The sequence below is a fragment of the Cricetulus griseus genome, chromosome 6 (genome assembly GCF_003668045.3).
Source record: "Cricetulus griseus strain 17A/GY chromosome 6, alternate assembly CriGri-PICRH-1.0, whole genome shotgun sequence".
In the NCBI taxonomy this organism is placed as follows: Eukaryota; Metazoa; Chordata; class Mammalia; order Rodentia; family Cricetidae; genus Cricetulus; species Cricetulus griseus.
Genome location: NC_048599.1, coordinates 23,775,254 through 23,791,315, shown reverse-complemented (window position 1 = coordinate 23,791,315; position 16,062 = coordinate 23,775,254). Strand labels below are relative to the sequence as shown.

Below are 16,062 nucleotides of genomic sequence, written 5' to 3'. Positions count from 1 at the left end.
GACTTCCCCAAGACCCCAGGAAGTGCCGGGGAAAGGTGTTGCAAACCGAGGATGAACAAACAGCACACTGAGCATGGGGGGAGGCAGTACTTTAATGGGGTGGGACACAAGACAGCAGAACTCTCATCCAGGAGCCACAACTCAAAGCCAGCATGACACGGCAAGCCTTTTTATAACAATAGTCTAGAGATGGCACGGATGAAGAAGGGTTGGGCGCGCTCAACCATTCAGCTCTGGTAAGCTCTCTGCCACGCCCTGCTGCCAGCGTTTGGTACATACTAGCTCAGGCATGGTAAATGAGCCAAAGTCCAGAGCCAGGAGCCCACACAGCAGCATGGAAGGTGACTCATGTGAGGCTGCAGAGAGAAAATCGTATTATCAGTAGCTGTTTTACAGGGTACATGCTGCCCCACCCTTAGACCTGTTCTAGTTCAGTCATTGAAAAGCCATACTTGTCCCCACCAAGGTTCCAGATTTAACTAAATCCTGTATATCAAGGTCTAGCCTAAAATTCTGCATATTTGAAAAGTAAAATCAATTCTTTCCTCATTGGGCCACCTTTTTCCAATTTATTCAGTTAATGATCATAACCTTGAGCTCTGAACATAAGAGATAGAAGCAAGGAAGGTTGGTGAGAACAACATGTGCTTAGACCAGTCTCTCAGAGGCCAGGCTGAGGCCAAAGCTTTGGTCTCTTTTCCAGAACTCCCTATTACAGCTGATGCAAAGGCCACAAATACTAGACTGGAAAACAGATCTGCTCTACAAGGATTAAGTGAAATCTCTCTTATTGGAGGTGGCAATCATTGTCTGATAATGAGACTGGAATGCTTATTGTGTATGCAGGCATGTACAGAGGTTGATGTCATGTGTCTTTCTCAGTTGCTTCTCCAATTTATGTTTTGAGACAGGGTTTCTCACTGAACCTGGAGCTCATCTCTTCTGCTAGACTGACTGGCCAGTGAGCCCCAGCATTGTAGTTACAGACATGTGGCACACAGCCTAGCTTTTATGTGGGTGCTGGGAATACTGCTTGCACAGCAAGGACTTTACCCATTCACTATAATACCTTCCCATGCCAATTTGGCATCTTCATTGCGAAGTCTTATGGGCACCTAAAAACATGTCCAAAAACCAAAGAAAACGGACTAGTCAAGTTTCCCTTCCTTTCCAATACCCTTTTCTTTCTATTGTCTAACAGCACAGACAAGGACTACCAGGGACACAATGACAAGTGGCTAGCAGTTCTGCTTAACTTTAATACAGTTTCTATAATTGACAATATTTTTCTGATAGGTATCAATTATTAGGCTATAGAAACTTCTTTTCAATTGTTACTAAGAAGCTTTTGTCTTTAATGATTGTCACTGTCTCCTTACAAAAGTCTACGTTCCAAACAAAAGACAGGGCGTGTTCTGATCCCATAAATACCGTCTGGCACGTAAAACGCTGCTGAACAACTTCTCAGGCTGGGTGTAGCTCAACAGTACAGCATTTGCCTAGTGTGCATAAACTCTCAATTGTTCACCAGCTCTGACAGCAAAGTTAGTCAGAGTGAATAAATGTCCTCCTCAGAATTTCTCAAAGTAGCTTATTTAAAAACACATGCACATAGCCAGGTGTGGTGGCACACATCTCTGGCCACAGCACATCACCAGCCTGCATTGAAGGACACTATCTTTAAAAGAACTCAACAGTGCTGGACTGTATTCCACCTACAGTCAGAACCTCTGAGAGATCACACTAAGAATCCACATAAACAAGCAACCCAACTTTCACTAAAGCTCAAAATCTCAGGCTCTTACTGATACTGGAATTTAAAGCCCTTAGCCTCAGGAAAACATTTATCCTTCACATATCAGTATTTTCCCATCTCTCTAATCTGTGTGAGGTTCTTCCTCACTCTCTTCTCCATATTTAGCATCTCCTCATCACCTGAAACAGACTAAATATCACTCATGAAACTTCTATAATCCCAGAAATTTCCCCACCAGTTTCACAAGCTGCCCATATGGGGACAGTTAAGGAACTTTGTTTCTCCTTTAATGGCTAAAAGTTACACATAGCAACTCTATCTCCCATGCACACAGTGAACCCCTCCGGATATAGAACTACACTCTCTGATTACCCCCATGCAGCCTCATCCATGGGCATCAGTGCAAGCAAAGGCAACAGGATAAAGGGAAAGTCCTTCCATGGTAAGTAAAGGATCTATTTACTTGTCACTTTTGGGTTTCTATCTTCATAGAGGTGTACCTGGCTTTGGCAAGCATTAAGAAAGGTCCCTGGCAGACTGACAGAAAGGAGGCCAAACTACCCAGCATTTGCTCCTGCTGCTCTTCCAGAGAAACGTCAAGTCTCAGTCCAGTCTCTCAAGTGATGAGAGTGAGCAAACATGCCCAGCCCAGCTGGCTGTGTAATCCACAGAAGTCTAGACCAGTGGTTCCCAACCTCCCTAATGCCATTACCCTCTAATAATCTCTATGTGGTAGTGACCCCCCAACCATAAAATTATTTGTTACTATTTCAGAAATGTAATTTTGCTACTGTTATGAATCATAATGTAACTACATGATATGCAAGATATCTGACACACAATCCTAGGAAAGGATCATTCAACCTCCAAAGCGATTGAGACCCACAAGTTAAGAACCTCTGGTCTGGCCTGGAGAGTTGGCTCAGAGGTTAAGAGCACTGGCTGCTCTTCCAGAGGACCTGGGTTCAAGTGCCAGCAACCACATGGTTGCTCACAACCATATATAATGACAGCTAGGTGGTGATGGTGTGAGCCTTTAATACCAATACTTGGGAGGCAGAGGCAGGTGAATCTCAGTGAGTTCAAGGCCAGCCTGGTCTACAGAGAGAGTTCTAGGACAGCCAGGACTCTTACACAGAGAAGCCCTATCTCAAAAAACAGCAACAACAACAAAAAACCCAAACAAACAAACAAACAAAAAAACCAACCCCCTCCAAAAAAAAAAAAAAAAAAAAAAACCACTGCTTTAAACCATGATTTCAATACAAAATACATCTGCAGCCTACTTTTAAGAGCACCCTTAGCAATCTGAGGCCGTCTCAGTGATTAAGAGGAGCCTTCTCACCTTCCCCAGCCAACTGATCTTTTCTATCTCATGGCTTAGACCATTAGCTAAAGACAGTGGACACAGGCAACACAAACTGCAAAACACAGCCAGTGATCAAGTGAGATGGGTCACAGGAAAGGTCTGCCTTGAAAGCCCAGTCTCCAAGGAAGACTGAGTGTGAGCAGATGACAGAGGACATCTGTGGCTCTAAGTTGGTATGCACTTTCACTCTCACATCTGGGGAAAACAAACACAACATGGCTTTCTTTAAGGATACATCTTCTTACTCTCCTCTCAAAGACAAAGTGAGCCGGGCATAGTGGCATATGCCTTTAATCCTAGCACTTGGGAGGCAGGGGCAGTGTGGACCTCTGAGTTCCTGGCCAGCCTGACCTACAGAGCAAGTTCCAGGACAGCCAGGGTTACACAGAAAAACCCTATCTTGAAAAACAAAAAACAAAGAAGGCAAAGTTACCTGTCAATGAGGGAATCCCGCATGCTGGTGGCAATAGTGCTAGGCTTGGCCTCGTTTAGCTTGAAGACGCTCTCCACCACTGACAGCTCTGTGCTGGTTGTGTCCAGACCACAGAAAGCACACCAATCGTTCACTACCATTCCAGCAGCAATCACCTCGCTCCCTCGGTTCACAGTGCCTGCCTGCAGAGGTGTGAGCTCAACATAAGTCACAGAACCAAAAGCAAATTCTCTCACCTCAAGTGAGGACTCTTCTCCTGAAGTCTGTTCTATGTCTCAGGGCCCCAGTCCCAAATTAAGGAAGGTAATGACCCAGATTCCCAAGGACTGACATAAGGGATTGCATCTAGTAGACAGGGGTCAGAAGACAGGAAAGCTTACCACCAGGGGAACCTGAAGAAGGGAGGACAGCTCGTCCTGGTCCTCGATGGAAGTCTTAGGGTGCACCAGACCCCCTTGATTACTGAAGACACAGTAGCTTCCTACTAACACCTGGTCAGCAACTGTCTGTCTGAAGACCTCCACCTTGAGCACGTCAGCCAGGATTTCTTCTGTTTCCTGTTGGACAAAGGTACTGTGCCCAGGATCCAGAACATGTAGGGCAAATACCCAGGAGTTCTCTCAGCAAGCCAGACCTGGTTCCCTGAGTCCCTTTTTACTAAACATCTGCGCATGGAAGCCTCACTGAGCAAGACATGGGTATGGCTAAGAGTCTAGACTCAGCCTGAAGCCCCTAAAACCTAAGCAAGCCCTGAAAAACATGACTCTTGGCTCCATGTCACCCTTTTCACTAATACATACCCTATTCAACTGTCAACCAACTATCATGGCCCATGGCCCAAGACTGAATAGGCCAATCTCCCCAACCCTGAAGGATTAATGCCCTACCCAGCTTGATACTGACACACAAAAGCCTTAGTATTCCTAGGAAAGTAAGAGTGCTGAGATAACTAAGAAAATACACAAATAAAACCCTTAATTCCTGCCATGGGGGAATAATGGCTAACTACTAGCTAGGCTAGTCCTGTAACTTCCAGACCAAACTGCCACCTCACCCTGTCCAAGTCTGGGTGGACTAAGGCCACATAGTCATTGCAGGTGGTAACATTGCCAAGGGCTGAGAGCCGCTCCTCCACCCGCCGTATCTGCACCGAATCTGGAAGGCTGTTTCGGATATGCTGCAGCTCCTGGTCCGTGGTGTTGTTGGGTACTAGTAGCCCATGCCTGTTCCCTGGAAAGAACACAATTGTAAGGTGGGATAAAGATAAACCATGAACATAGGAAATGCTTCCTGGGATATCTCCCATTCTAGCCCAATTAGCTTTCCTAGGAGAGCTCAAAGCTGAAGCCCCAACCTACAGATCCATATACGAACCATGGGTCCCTAGACAGGCCTCAGATGGCCAGGAATCTATTCCAACAAACATCACCATCTTATCATTATTAACTGGGGGTTGGGGGGAGGTCAGGACTAGCAAGGAAGGCACTTGGCATTACTTTTTTTTTTTTTTAACATTACACACCTACCTGAACAGCTAAAATTTTCAAAGATCATCAAGTAATAGCAATAGTATAAGGAACAACTGAAACTATGCTCTGACAGGAGCATACAATGGCTGTCTACTCCAGATAATTACTGTCATCATCTACCACACTAAATTCCCACATACCCTCATAGGTATTATATATCCTAAAGAATATTTGTACATATGTTCATATTTACAGAGTAACTATTCCTAAAACACCAAACTAAAAATTGTCTACCTGTTATCATTATAAAACCTTCTGTCCAGGCTTAGGAGCCACAGTTTTAAACTTCAAATTACTTTCATTGAAAGAGAGCAAAGACCAGGCTAAGATCTCCCTTATCACGACAGAATTTGATTCATATCCTAAGAGCATGGTTAAAGGTCAGGATTTTTATTTCTAAAGATCAGAGTACTGAAGTAAATGACTATGTAGAGTCACCATTCATGTTTAACGCTTAAAAAAAGTTTTAAGGTAAATACATAAAGGAGGTCAGGACAACCCCAACATGCAGATTCCCCCCCCCCAAAAAAAAGTGTCAGCAATGAAACATGATGGCACACACATGCTAATCCCAAAACTTGGGAAGTGGATGCAGAAGTATCAGGAGTTCCAGGCCATTTCTAGCTACAGGGACAGTGTGGCTGAGGCGAACATGGAAGGATCAAAAAACAAACAAAACTAAAAGTTGGAGGCTGTTCAAAAGTGCTTACAGGTCAAAGTGCAAGGGTGCCATTCAAGAGATGTATTTAGAGAATGTAAGATGTAAATGTAGCTGAAGTATGACCTGGGAACCTTAGTTATTGCGATGAGGCAGAAATTAATGCTCAAAAACATGAAGCAACTTGTCCATAATCAGAGGCAGGAAAGAGATGAGATTCACTATCTAGGAGTGGAACTTGGTGAGTCACATAGTTCTCAAGTGTCAGTTTCTTCAAACAGTCAAAGGAGGGCAACCCCTCCTTCCAGCATCGCTGTGGAGGAAAAACGCGACCAAGAGTGAAGGCACTTAATGCTACTACTTTGCTATGACTATTCTCGGGAAGTCTGGGCTACAGTGTTCTTGATCTGCAGTGAGACTGAGTCCCACCCACCCCTGAGAGATTCCAGCGTCCACCGAGACCGCAAGCCTGGAGATCCCCGGGTCACTGGGGTAAGCTCCAGGAGTTAATGATTGAGATTCATAGCGCTCCGAGGCTTCACTCGTCCCTCGGCGTCAACCCCCCGCCTTACCCACACACATGCGCCCGATGATCCGGCAGCCGGCGATGGATGCATGCACCACGGGGATGGTTTCAGAGAGCTCGCCCTCGAACACACTGGAGAAACATGGGGTCGCTGGTTACTGCTGGGGTCCCTCCCTCTGCCGGACCTGTCGCTCCCGGCATCCCTTCCCTCCCCTCCCCTTCCCGCCCCCAGGAGCCCCGGCCTCACCTGTAGAAGTTCTCTGACCCTCCGATAGCCACCAGGCAGTAGGTGTTGGTGAGCTTGGCAAAGCAGCCGACCTCGCAGTTGTTCTCGAACGACGCTCTGACCGCCATGGAAGCCTGGGGGCTGCGCGACCGCAGGGTCTGGGACGACAGACCCTCTCAGGAGCCGGTCAACCCACCTCGCTCCCTCAGACCCCGCCCTCTCGGACCTCTCAGGCCTCGGGTCGCGCCCACCGCATCCCTCCAGGCTCTCCTGCCCCAAACCCTCCCGCCCCGGGGCCCGGAACCGAGCCTCGCCGCCCCGCGTCCCACTAACTCACCAAACGACTCCAATCCCCACACGCTGCAACAACTTCTCCCGTAACTAGCTTTCCGTTTCCGCCTCCTCCCAGCGGGCTTCCGGGAGCACGCGGGAGCCCAGCCAAGCATGCGGCCTCTCTAACCCCACCCCTTCGGAGGACTCTATGGTTGCTCGTGGTTTGGCTTGGCTCCGCCCACCCCCGCCTCCCGATGGTTGTCTGGCTTTCGTGGTGTCTTCTCTCCCTATTGGGTCTTTTTAGGAGTAATCAGCCAGATCTGAGGCTGAGCAGACGAGAACCTCGAGGGAAAGAGGGAACCGGTGTCGTCTGGCTGAGGATGGATTGATGAGGGATGTGTTTACCGAGTGAGGCCGGAGAAGGGGCAGGTTTGGGAAAGGAGAGGATCCCACCCTGACCGTGCGGACGGAAATACGGATCCGAAGCAGAGGCGAGAGGCCCGGGCTGAGGATTGGGGCTAGGCTCACTCAGGAGAGTGGCCAGTATGGAGAAACGGGAGCAGGACAGAGTGGTTGGAGGAGGCACGCCGAGAGCCATAAGAAACAGGCTGAAGAAGATATTGGAGAGAGGAAATGTGTGAAGCTTGGGGAGACTGGAGAAAGGGTCTAGGGTGGGCAAAGATGTGAGTTCTGACTTGCTTCCTTGATGTGTTCTTACACACATACCACACACACACACACACACACACACACACACACACACACACCAGCAGCCACCATCTGTCCTGGGGATAGTGGTGTGGCCCATTTTCATAAGCAGAATAAATTTGGCTGAGGGTGCCTCAGAATGCCACAGCAAAGAAGGAAGAAGCTAAGAACCTCAGATCTTCTTTATGCCTTTCATTCTTCTCCAAGGAATCCTATTAGTCTGAAAAGGGCCTGAATGTTGCCCTTATCCCCCCCCCCCCATCTTGTAATCCCACAATTTAGAACACATCAGGTTGCTACTTGCTCTAACCATATCTGCCTTTATTGATTTGTACCATGCCCTGTCTCGGGCAAGCGGTGAGTTCAAGAGAAAGGCCCCTGACCAGCTGCAGCCTGCGCTTCAAGAGACACTCAGCAAGTGGCTTGTGTATGTGCGTCTACGTGTCCATCCACATGTTCTGCTCATCTTCCCCGTTTCACCCCAGACTCGCTCGTTTCCATCTAACTCTACCAACAATTCTAACTCTCTTCCCCGTCTGCCTCTGTCGACAACCCCATCCTCCAGGACCTGCTTGTAAGTCCGCTTCTCTCTGATAGACTTTCCTGGTCACGCCACCATCTCCGTGACCCTCCGTCCCTAGTACACTTTCCATTTGATACAGCTCTGCCTTGTTTTCCTCGGTTTATGCATCTAAGCAGTCTTGCAGCTCCGTGGCATGTTCAGGGCAGGGCTTTATAAGCAGAGTTGGGATGGAGTTAATATGTGTACTTACAGCTTGTGAATCTCGAGGGGGTTCTGCAGTGTGTACTAAATGCACGTATTTTCTGTGGCCATTCATTTAGGCAGACAAGACTAAGTACCTACAACTAAAGTTCTGTTTGAGTTAATCACATAGAGCTATGTGTACTCACTGTATGCATCTATGGGTGTACCTAGTCACTGTTCTGTGTCTACTGTATGGGCACTGGGGCATCCTTGTAGTGTCTGTATGGTATGTACATAGTGACTGCAGGAACTGCAGATACTGTGTTTTGGGTCTTTGCAAACAAAACACATGCTTAAAGCCAGGGGCCACTGAGCTGGCAGAGTTCCCTACCCTGTCATTTACTCAGATCTGCTTCCAAATTAACCATGCAAACTCTGGACTTCAGCTCCCGTACTTATAGAATGGGAAGAATATCCTCCAGACTCTTTGGCCTCTGTGGCAGACAGAACATGAGGAAAGAAACGTCATCCTTTGGAAGGCATGATAATAAGATGCACACACTGTGCCATCACTGTGGCTCTTAGGCCTACCACCTTCAGAGGTCGACCTGTGATGACTGTGGCTTCATTGCCAAATGCAAGAGAAAGTAACCAGAGTGCCAAGGAAAAAAGATGAAACACTCCTGGGACTAGGTGGATGAGGCACCTAAAAATTGTCTATTTCAGATTCAGACATGGGTTCTGGAAAAAAAAAAAAGAAAAGAAAAGAAAAACAAACCCAACAACATGGAAACCCAAGAGGGCAGCTGTTGCAGCATCCAGTTATTCTTGAGATTTCAATCAGCCATAAAATAAATGTTCTGGTTTCAAAAACAAAACAAACCAGGGGTGGAAACTTAATATAGCTACATGCCAACAAGAGATCCATCTAGAGGATACAGAGAATGAGAATAACCGGTGTGCAGTGCCCAGCCCCAGTGACATACAGAAAACACTCAGTAACTCTGGGTTCTGTTTGTATGTATGCCTGTGCGTGTGTGTATGTATAAGTCTTGAGCCCAGAGAGTATCTGATCTGAGCCACTAGATGCCTCCCTTCCTTATGCAGCCCAGCTTTATACTCTCATACTACAGTCTTGAACCTGAATATGTCACCTATCTGTGGATGGAGGAAGGCTCTGCCCCTGCTAGGAGCAGAGTTAGGACTCAAAACGACTTCGGAGCTGCTTGAATTTGGACTTGTTGTACTTAGTGATGAGGTCCAGTTTGCTGTGGCCCAAGGTCAGCCGTTTCTCAGGTGCAAATAGGTCATTGCTATTACTATTTTGATGGCCACTTATGGGAGCTCCCGGGAGGCCTGGCTCAGGTCTCTGCCTGGCACCCTGTAGTTGATGATACTTGGTGATGAGGTCCAGTTTGCTGTGGCCCAGAGTCAGCCGCTTCTCATCTGCAGACCCTACTCCGGCCATGCGAACTGGGTTTGGTTCTGGGAGACCATTGGGTCCAGGCCCCTCACTCCGGAATGGGCCAAATTTGGTGATGAGGTCCAGCTGACTGTGGCCTAGAGTCTGCCGTCGTTCATCTAGACTTGGCTTGTCAGGCCTGGCTGAAGAATTGGCATCAGGCAGTATTTTAGAGGGCTGGGCCTTGGGGTTTTGTGGCAGGAGATCCAATTGGCCATGGCTGTGGTTTAAGGGCAGCTTCCTGTCCTCTAGACCCAGATCACCAGGTCTTAGGGAGCCTGACTCAAGGACACCCTGACCCTGGGACAGGAGATCCAGCTGGCTGTAGCTGTGGCTCAGGGACAATCTCCTATCATCTAGGGCCTGCTCACCATGCTGAAGGGAACCTGAATTGGGGGTAACTCTGGAATTGGAACCTCCTGCTTCTCCTGCTTTAGGGAAGGGGACAATTCGATCCAGGTGATCATGACTCTGGCTCAGAGATACCTTCTTCTCATCCACTGTCTCCAGAGCTGTGCCAGGTACCCAGCGACCTCGTGGAAGGATGGGCTCTTGACTTGCTGGGAGCCCATTCTCTGGAAGCCGGGACAATGCTGGGACTCCCCTAGTGAAGTGGAGAAGGGGGCGGGAACATGGGAGCAGAGGTGACCCCACTGCCAGGGTCAAGGGACTGGCACTACAGTGGTTAAGGGCAGGAGAGGACTGGGACCATGGAGATGCCCCCAGCTTGCTCAGGTTGGCCCTGTAGGGTCCAGGAGTTGAGCTATGGTTAGGATCTGAAAGCTGACGGTACAGGGATGGTGGGCTACCAGCTTCATGGTGGGCAGGACCTGGGGACAAGGACCCCATCACCATGTCACTGCAGCCACCACCCCCTGGCAGAGCGAGATAGGAGGAACGGCCCAGAAAAGGTGAATGCTTGATACTGCCGAGGCTGTTACTGGAGGGTGAAGAGCCCGTAGCACTTGGAATTCCAGGTCCAAAGGCCAGGGTCACAGGAGGAGGACGAGGTACCCGGGAAGACAGTGGGTCCTCATTGCCACAGAAGCCTTCCACAGGCTGTGACTCGGCATACAGACATCGGAACTCCCGGTCAAAGTCTTCCACAATGTGGCCCCTCAGCTGCAGCACCATGCTGGTGTGAGCCTGGCTGCAAAGCCAGGTGAAGCTGGGGACAGAGAGCCAGAGTCAGGGTCAAGGGTGAGGGTGTCCAAAGTCGTCCTATTTCCCATGTGCAGGAGTTACTTTCTATGCCAAGGCAGTAAGTAGAATGCGCCCCATCTGCCCCTTGCCCTGCCTGGTCCCTAGCACACAGCAGGTGCCTAGGACATGTTTGAAGGGATGGATGGAAGAAATTCAAAGCGGGCAGATATGAGATGCCCTTACTAGGTCATGGCGCAGCCCCCCAGGCCTCCCTCCTTTTAATCATCTCACCTGTAACTGCCTGCCACCACCTGCTCACAGTCAATGATGACAAACTTCTCCAGGGCCTGCCCGGTGAATCGTCTACCCGCCTTGCTGCAGTACGTGTCTCCGCATGTGCTCCGCACACGCATATTCTGGGCCAAGAGCAGAAGAAGATTGATGGAAGGAGGATGACCTTAAGGAGGCAGAGCTCAGGCTGGAGAGACCACTCAGTAGTTAAGAGCACTCTCTGAGAGGACTTGAGTTCTAGTCCCAGCTTTTTCTGTGAGGTGGCTCACGGCTACCTATGACTCCCTCACAAGGGCAGTCTGACACCCTATGTTGGTGCACTCACACACACACTCATAATTTAAAATAAAATACACTGAAAAAAAAAAACAAAAAAGAAATGGCACTCAGGCTGTCTCTGACCTAAGGGGTATCTGGTCCCACACAGTTAAAAGGAACTATGTGTTCCACTCCCACTGACCAACCTCCATGCTCACTGACCGCCAGCTGGCCCTCTTACACTCCCGATTCCCCTTCTTCCCATGGTGGAAGCTGTCTGCCCATACTGACCACCAGATGCCCCCCATTGAGGTCCATCTTATAACACATCTCCAGGAAGTACTTCAGGTGCTCCTGAGCCAGGAGGAGGTAGACAGGGACACCACGGCGGCTGGAGGCCTCCATGAGGTCACACAGAAGCTCCATGTCAGTGAATACGTCCATCACCACAGCCACCACCTGAAGGAGACAGGGGAAGTTCAGCCCCAGTCAAAGTATGGGGTTGAAAGCCAGGATGCAAAACCAGAATCAAATTCTATATTTTATTTTTGGACAGGGTCTCATTCTGTAACCCAGTAATCCAAGCTGGCCTTGAGCTCACTCTGATCTGAGCCCCATGATCACTGGGATTAGAGGAGTGTGTCACCATGCCTGCCTTAACCTGGAGTTCTTAGCTTGGGCACTGGGAGAACTGACAGTCTTGAACCACTGATTGTTTAAAAGCCTTTGAGGAATTTTTCTATGGACAGCCTAACAGATTCTCAAAGACATCTCTAGATCAACTATGTTAGTCTAAAGCTCTGCTCTTTGGAAAGCTGGAGAAGTCAGGAGTCAGAAGCAGACCCCAGCTTCCAGGCTGATTCCCATTATTGGTACCAGCTCTGCTCTGGTCTAGGGACTTCCCCAGTCTCTTCTACAAGGGAGAAAGCTTCAATCCAGTGCTGGGAATTTCTGTGTGTTTTTGTTTTGTTTTTCCCCCAAACCTCAGTTGCTTTGGAAACTGCAGAGATCTGGTGTAATAACCTATATTTACAGCCTCCTTTACTTCCGTCTGTGCTAAGTGGATCCAAGCTTCCCGCTCACTTGAGGGGCTGAGGCGTGTGCCTCCAACACACAGGGCATTCCTTAAGCCCGCAGCGGCCCCTTCTTCCCGCTGTGTGTGTGTGTCTACTGAGAGCAGGAGGGACAGAGTCTACTATTGCAACTTGGAGCCAAAAGGAAGTGGGTTCAAATCCATATTCCTCTACTTCTTAGAAGCAGAGTCTTGGGCTCATCTAGCGAGCCTCAGCTTCCTTGTCTGCTAAATGGAGTGTATCTCGTAGTTACAAGGGATAAATGTGAAAACGCTGGACTAGACACACCAAAGAAGCTCAATAGCCACGCCTCCCCCCTTTCCTGCTACCTTCTTAGCAAATAGAGAACACTGGGCTATGGGAAAAGAAAACACTTCTGAGGTCACTCTGGGAATGAGTGGCAGCTCAGCCCAGTAGCCTGACTCTTAGCCCAAGGGCAGAAAAGTCTAATTGGAGGTGAGCAGGCGGGGTTCGGGGGATTCTCCAGTATGCAACACAGGTCTGGCCAGTGTTGGGGGAGCAGGCACGAAAGATCAAAGGGGGACAGTGATGACAACAGCAACAACCTCGCTAATTATCCCATTCTGGATGCCAATCAAGCTCTGCCCTCCTGTGCCTAGGGCAGAGGCAAGCTTGCTAGCAAGGCTTTGGAGGTGCTGGTGGGATCCTCTCTGCAGCAGGAGTCTACCCCTATCTCAAACCCTGCCAGGGGTTTCATATCTATTCCCTCATCTGAGAAGGAGCCAAGGCTCCACCAGTGAAGCTATGCTGCTTTGAGACTAGGGGCTTCCCAGGTGTGACTGCCCCTTCCTAATGTCTCCAAGCTCAGTGGCTTCCACTCTTCAGTCCTCCTAGCACCAAACTAAGAGCTTTGCCTATGCCAAAACCCATGTGCAGTGCCCACAGCCTTGCTTCAACCCCAGCTGTTGGTGCAGCACAGGGGATTGATAGGCAGCGGGGGACGGGGGGGGGGATAAACTGAGCCATGCTGGGTTAGAGGCAGAGACCTCTCCCTCCCAGACCCAGACAACCTCTCTAGGTAACTTCCTTCTAGCCCCTCTCTGACCTCAACTTCTTTCTAAGTCAAGGTTGTAGCTCAGATGTTCACCATGGTTGAGTTCTTAGTCTGGGGTGGGGGTGGGGGGCATAAAACTTTTTGAGGGTCTGGGAAACAGGTCAGAAGTTAAGAACAAGCACTGTGCTCTTCCAGAGGACCCAGGTTCTATTCCCTGCACATTTGGTAGCTCACAACAGTATGGAGTTCTAATTGCAGGGGATTCAAAGCCCTCCTCTGGCCGTCAATGACTCCAGACATGTTCATGGTGCACACATGCAGGCATGCAAAACTCTCATGAACATGAAATAAATACAAGTCTTAAACCAGGCAGTGGTGGTGCACACCTTTAATCCCAGCACTCAAGAGGCAGAGGCAGGCAGATCTCTGTGAGTTCAAGGGCAGCCTGGTCTACAGATCTAGTTCCAGGACAGCCAGAGCTGTTCCACAGAAAAACTCTGTCTCTAAAATAAATAAATAATAAATAAACAAATAAATTTTAAACAAAAAAATTTTTTTTGAGAATCTGATCAAGGTTATAGACTCCCTCCCAAGGTAGATAAGGAACCCTCCCAATAATTTCCCATGCACTTCCAGGGGTGAAGTTCCAGAGCCCTATGCCCTGTTCTTTGCTTAATTAATGTTCCTGAGTGCCAACAGAAAATAAAGTGCCCACCCATCCTCTGACAGCTGGGGATCTAGCAGAGGTCAAAGACTCTAGTCCCGGTGTCCCTGTTAAGCTTCTGTGTGGCACAAACTGGTCCCCTTCCCGTGAGCCACGTCTGTGAAGTGAATGAAGAGGTGAGGCCCTTACCGTGTGGGCCTGGCTGAAGAGGAATCGCAGCAGGTCCTTGATGCTCTTGCCCTTGTCCCTCTGGAAATGAACCACCGCCTGGGTGGGGCTGAAACCTGTGGCCTGTGGCACTTCAGGCCAGCCCAGGTCCAGGTCTGGGGGATCTAAGTCAGAAGCCATGGGGAAGTAGGTGCCTGAGGTAACTTCAGAGAGCATGCTGAGGCGGTCATGCCCTACGGTCTCTGGTCCCTGGGCCTCGTTGAGCTCGGGAACCCCACGCACATGGCCGACCATGTAGTCCACATCCAGGGCACTCAGGAAGGGCAATTCCCGCTCTTCAGAGATGACCTGAAGGTAGGCAGCCTCGCCCCTCTCCAGGAGGGCGTCCGTAGCAAGCCTTGCAGCCTCGCTGTGCTGGAGCACCAGGGGGGAGCTCTCCCTCCACCAAGGCCGCTTTAGCTCCTCCACTCGGCTCCGCAGGGGTCCTGCCATGCCCTGGGTCCCTCCAGACGCTAAGCTGCTGGATGTGTGCATCCACCTAGTGCCCTACCCACCTGAAGCTCCATGGCTTGCACCTGGGTTGGCGACTGTAGGAAGAAGATACTACCTCCAGCTTGCCAGCCCGGTGTGTATGGCAGGGCCCCCAAAGTGTTGCCACCCTAAGTCTGAACCAGGCTCCGCCCCATTGCCCCTGGCCTTGGGAACCTGTCAGGTCAGCCCCACCTGTCTGTCTGCTGTTGGGACTCGCCTGCTCAGGGAAGTGGCAGCGCCAGGCCCTTAAAGCATGCTACTGGCTCTTCTCCAGACACTCCTTACAGGGGTTACAGCCACAAGCCTGCAACCCCTGACCCTCGAAACCAGCAGAAATTAGCGCTCCCTCCCTCCCTCCCTCCCTCCCAGCCTACACACGGTGGGGGGTGGGGGGGTGTTCAGGGACACACAATTCACACAAACACACACACATACCTGGTAGATGAATGATTCAAGACACACAAGCAGATCCTCTAACACACAGACTACTGACCAGCATGCAGATGTAGACTATAGGTTCATACATGCATTTGACCAAATACATGTAAATGCCCAACACTAACATAGAGACTGGCCATTACTCCAAACATACCACCATAGGTACTGTGTATGTCTTGGTCCACAAACATATTAGACCCCCAATATGGGTTGAACGAGGTATAAGAACTCTAGGAACATCAACACTGTCTCCCGCTGGGCCTCTGCCATAACCACGGTGCTGCCATAACCATGGTGCTCACAACAACCTCAACCCAATTCTGAGCCCATCCTCCAAGGACCTGCATTAGGAGTCCTCACTCTGACTCCCAAGAAGAGTTAAAATACCCACCTTCCATGCTCCACCCATGCTGAATATTCCAGAAGTTCTGAAACTCTAGCAGAGAGTCCAGAGCTTGCCTTTTTTTTCTATTTTATTAATACTATTTTTTAATTGTCACATAGTCATTGTACATAGTACTGGGTTTTGTAAAGATGTTTTCATTTAAGTTGGAGTGTGTCTTTTTTGTTAAGACAGAGTCTTGGGCCTGATATGTTGGCTCAGAGGTTAAAAACACTTGCTACTCTTGCAGAAGGCTAGCGCTCATTTCCCAGCACCCACGTAGTAGCTCACGACCATCTGTAACTCCCTGTTTCAGGAGGTCTAGCATCTTCTGATGACCTCTGTGGGAAACAAGCATGCAGATATGCTGGCAAAACACATATAAAATAAAAAGACAGTCTCATGTAGCCGAGGCTAGTCTTGAACTCACTGTGTAGCCAAGGATGACCATGG

General features: G+C 49.3%; 2 protein-coding genes across 3 annotated transcripts; both read right to left on the bottom strand.

Moving 5' to 3' along the window:
• Positions 1-73: 73 nt before the first annotated feature.
• On the bottom strand, positions 74-6,982 carry Eif6 (eukaryotic translation initiation factor 6). Of its 2 annotated transcripts, XM_027421364.2 has the most exons (7): positions 6,835-6,982; positions 6,519-6,655; positions 6,318-6,403; positions 4,613-4,788; positions 3,939-4,115; positions 3,559-3,740; positions 74-356 (listed from the first exon to the last, which is right to left on the bottom strand). In XM_027421364.2, the coding sequence occupies exons 2-7, from the start codon at positions 6,623-6,625 to the stop codon at positions 347-349; spliced, it is 738 nt and encodes a 245-aa protein (XP_027277165.1). In that variant the 5' UTR covers positions 6,626-6,655; positions 6,835-6,982; the 3' UTR covers positions 74-346. The 2 variants fall into 2 exon arrangements, with proteins under 2 accessions (XP_027277165.1, XP_027277166.1); XM_027421365.2 differs by lacking the exons at positions 6,318-6,403; positions 6,519-6,655; positions 6,835-6,982 and adding an exon at positions 5,798-6,036.
• A 793-nt stretch (positions 6,983-7,775) lies between these two features.
• On the bottom strand, positions 7,776-15,111 carry Fam83c (family with sequence similarity 83 member C). Its single transcript, XM_027421361.2, has 4 exons — positions 14,280-15,111; positions 11,630-11,797; positions 11,081-11,205; positions 7,776-10,814 (listed from the first exon to the last, which is right to left on the bottom strand). The coding sequence occupies exons 1-4, from the start codon at positions 14,790-14,792 to the stop codon at positions 9,383-9,385; spliced, it is 2,238 nt and encodes a 745-aa protein (XP_027277162.1). The 5' UTR covers positions 14,793-15,111; the 3' UTR covers positions 7,776-9,382.
• Between the last annotated feature and the right edge of the window lie 951 nt (positions 15,112-16,062).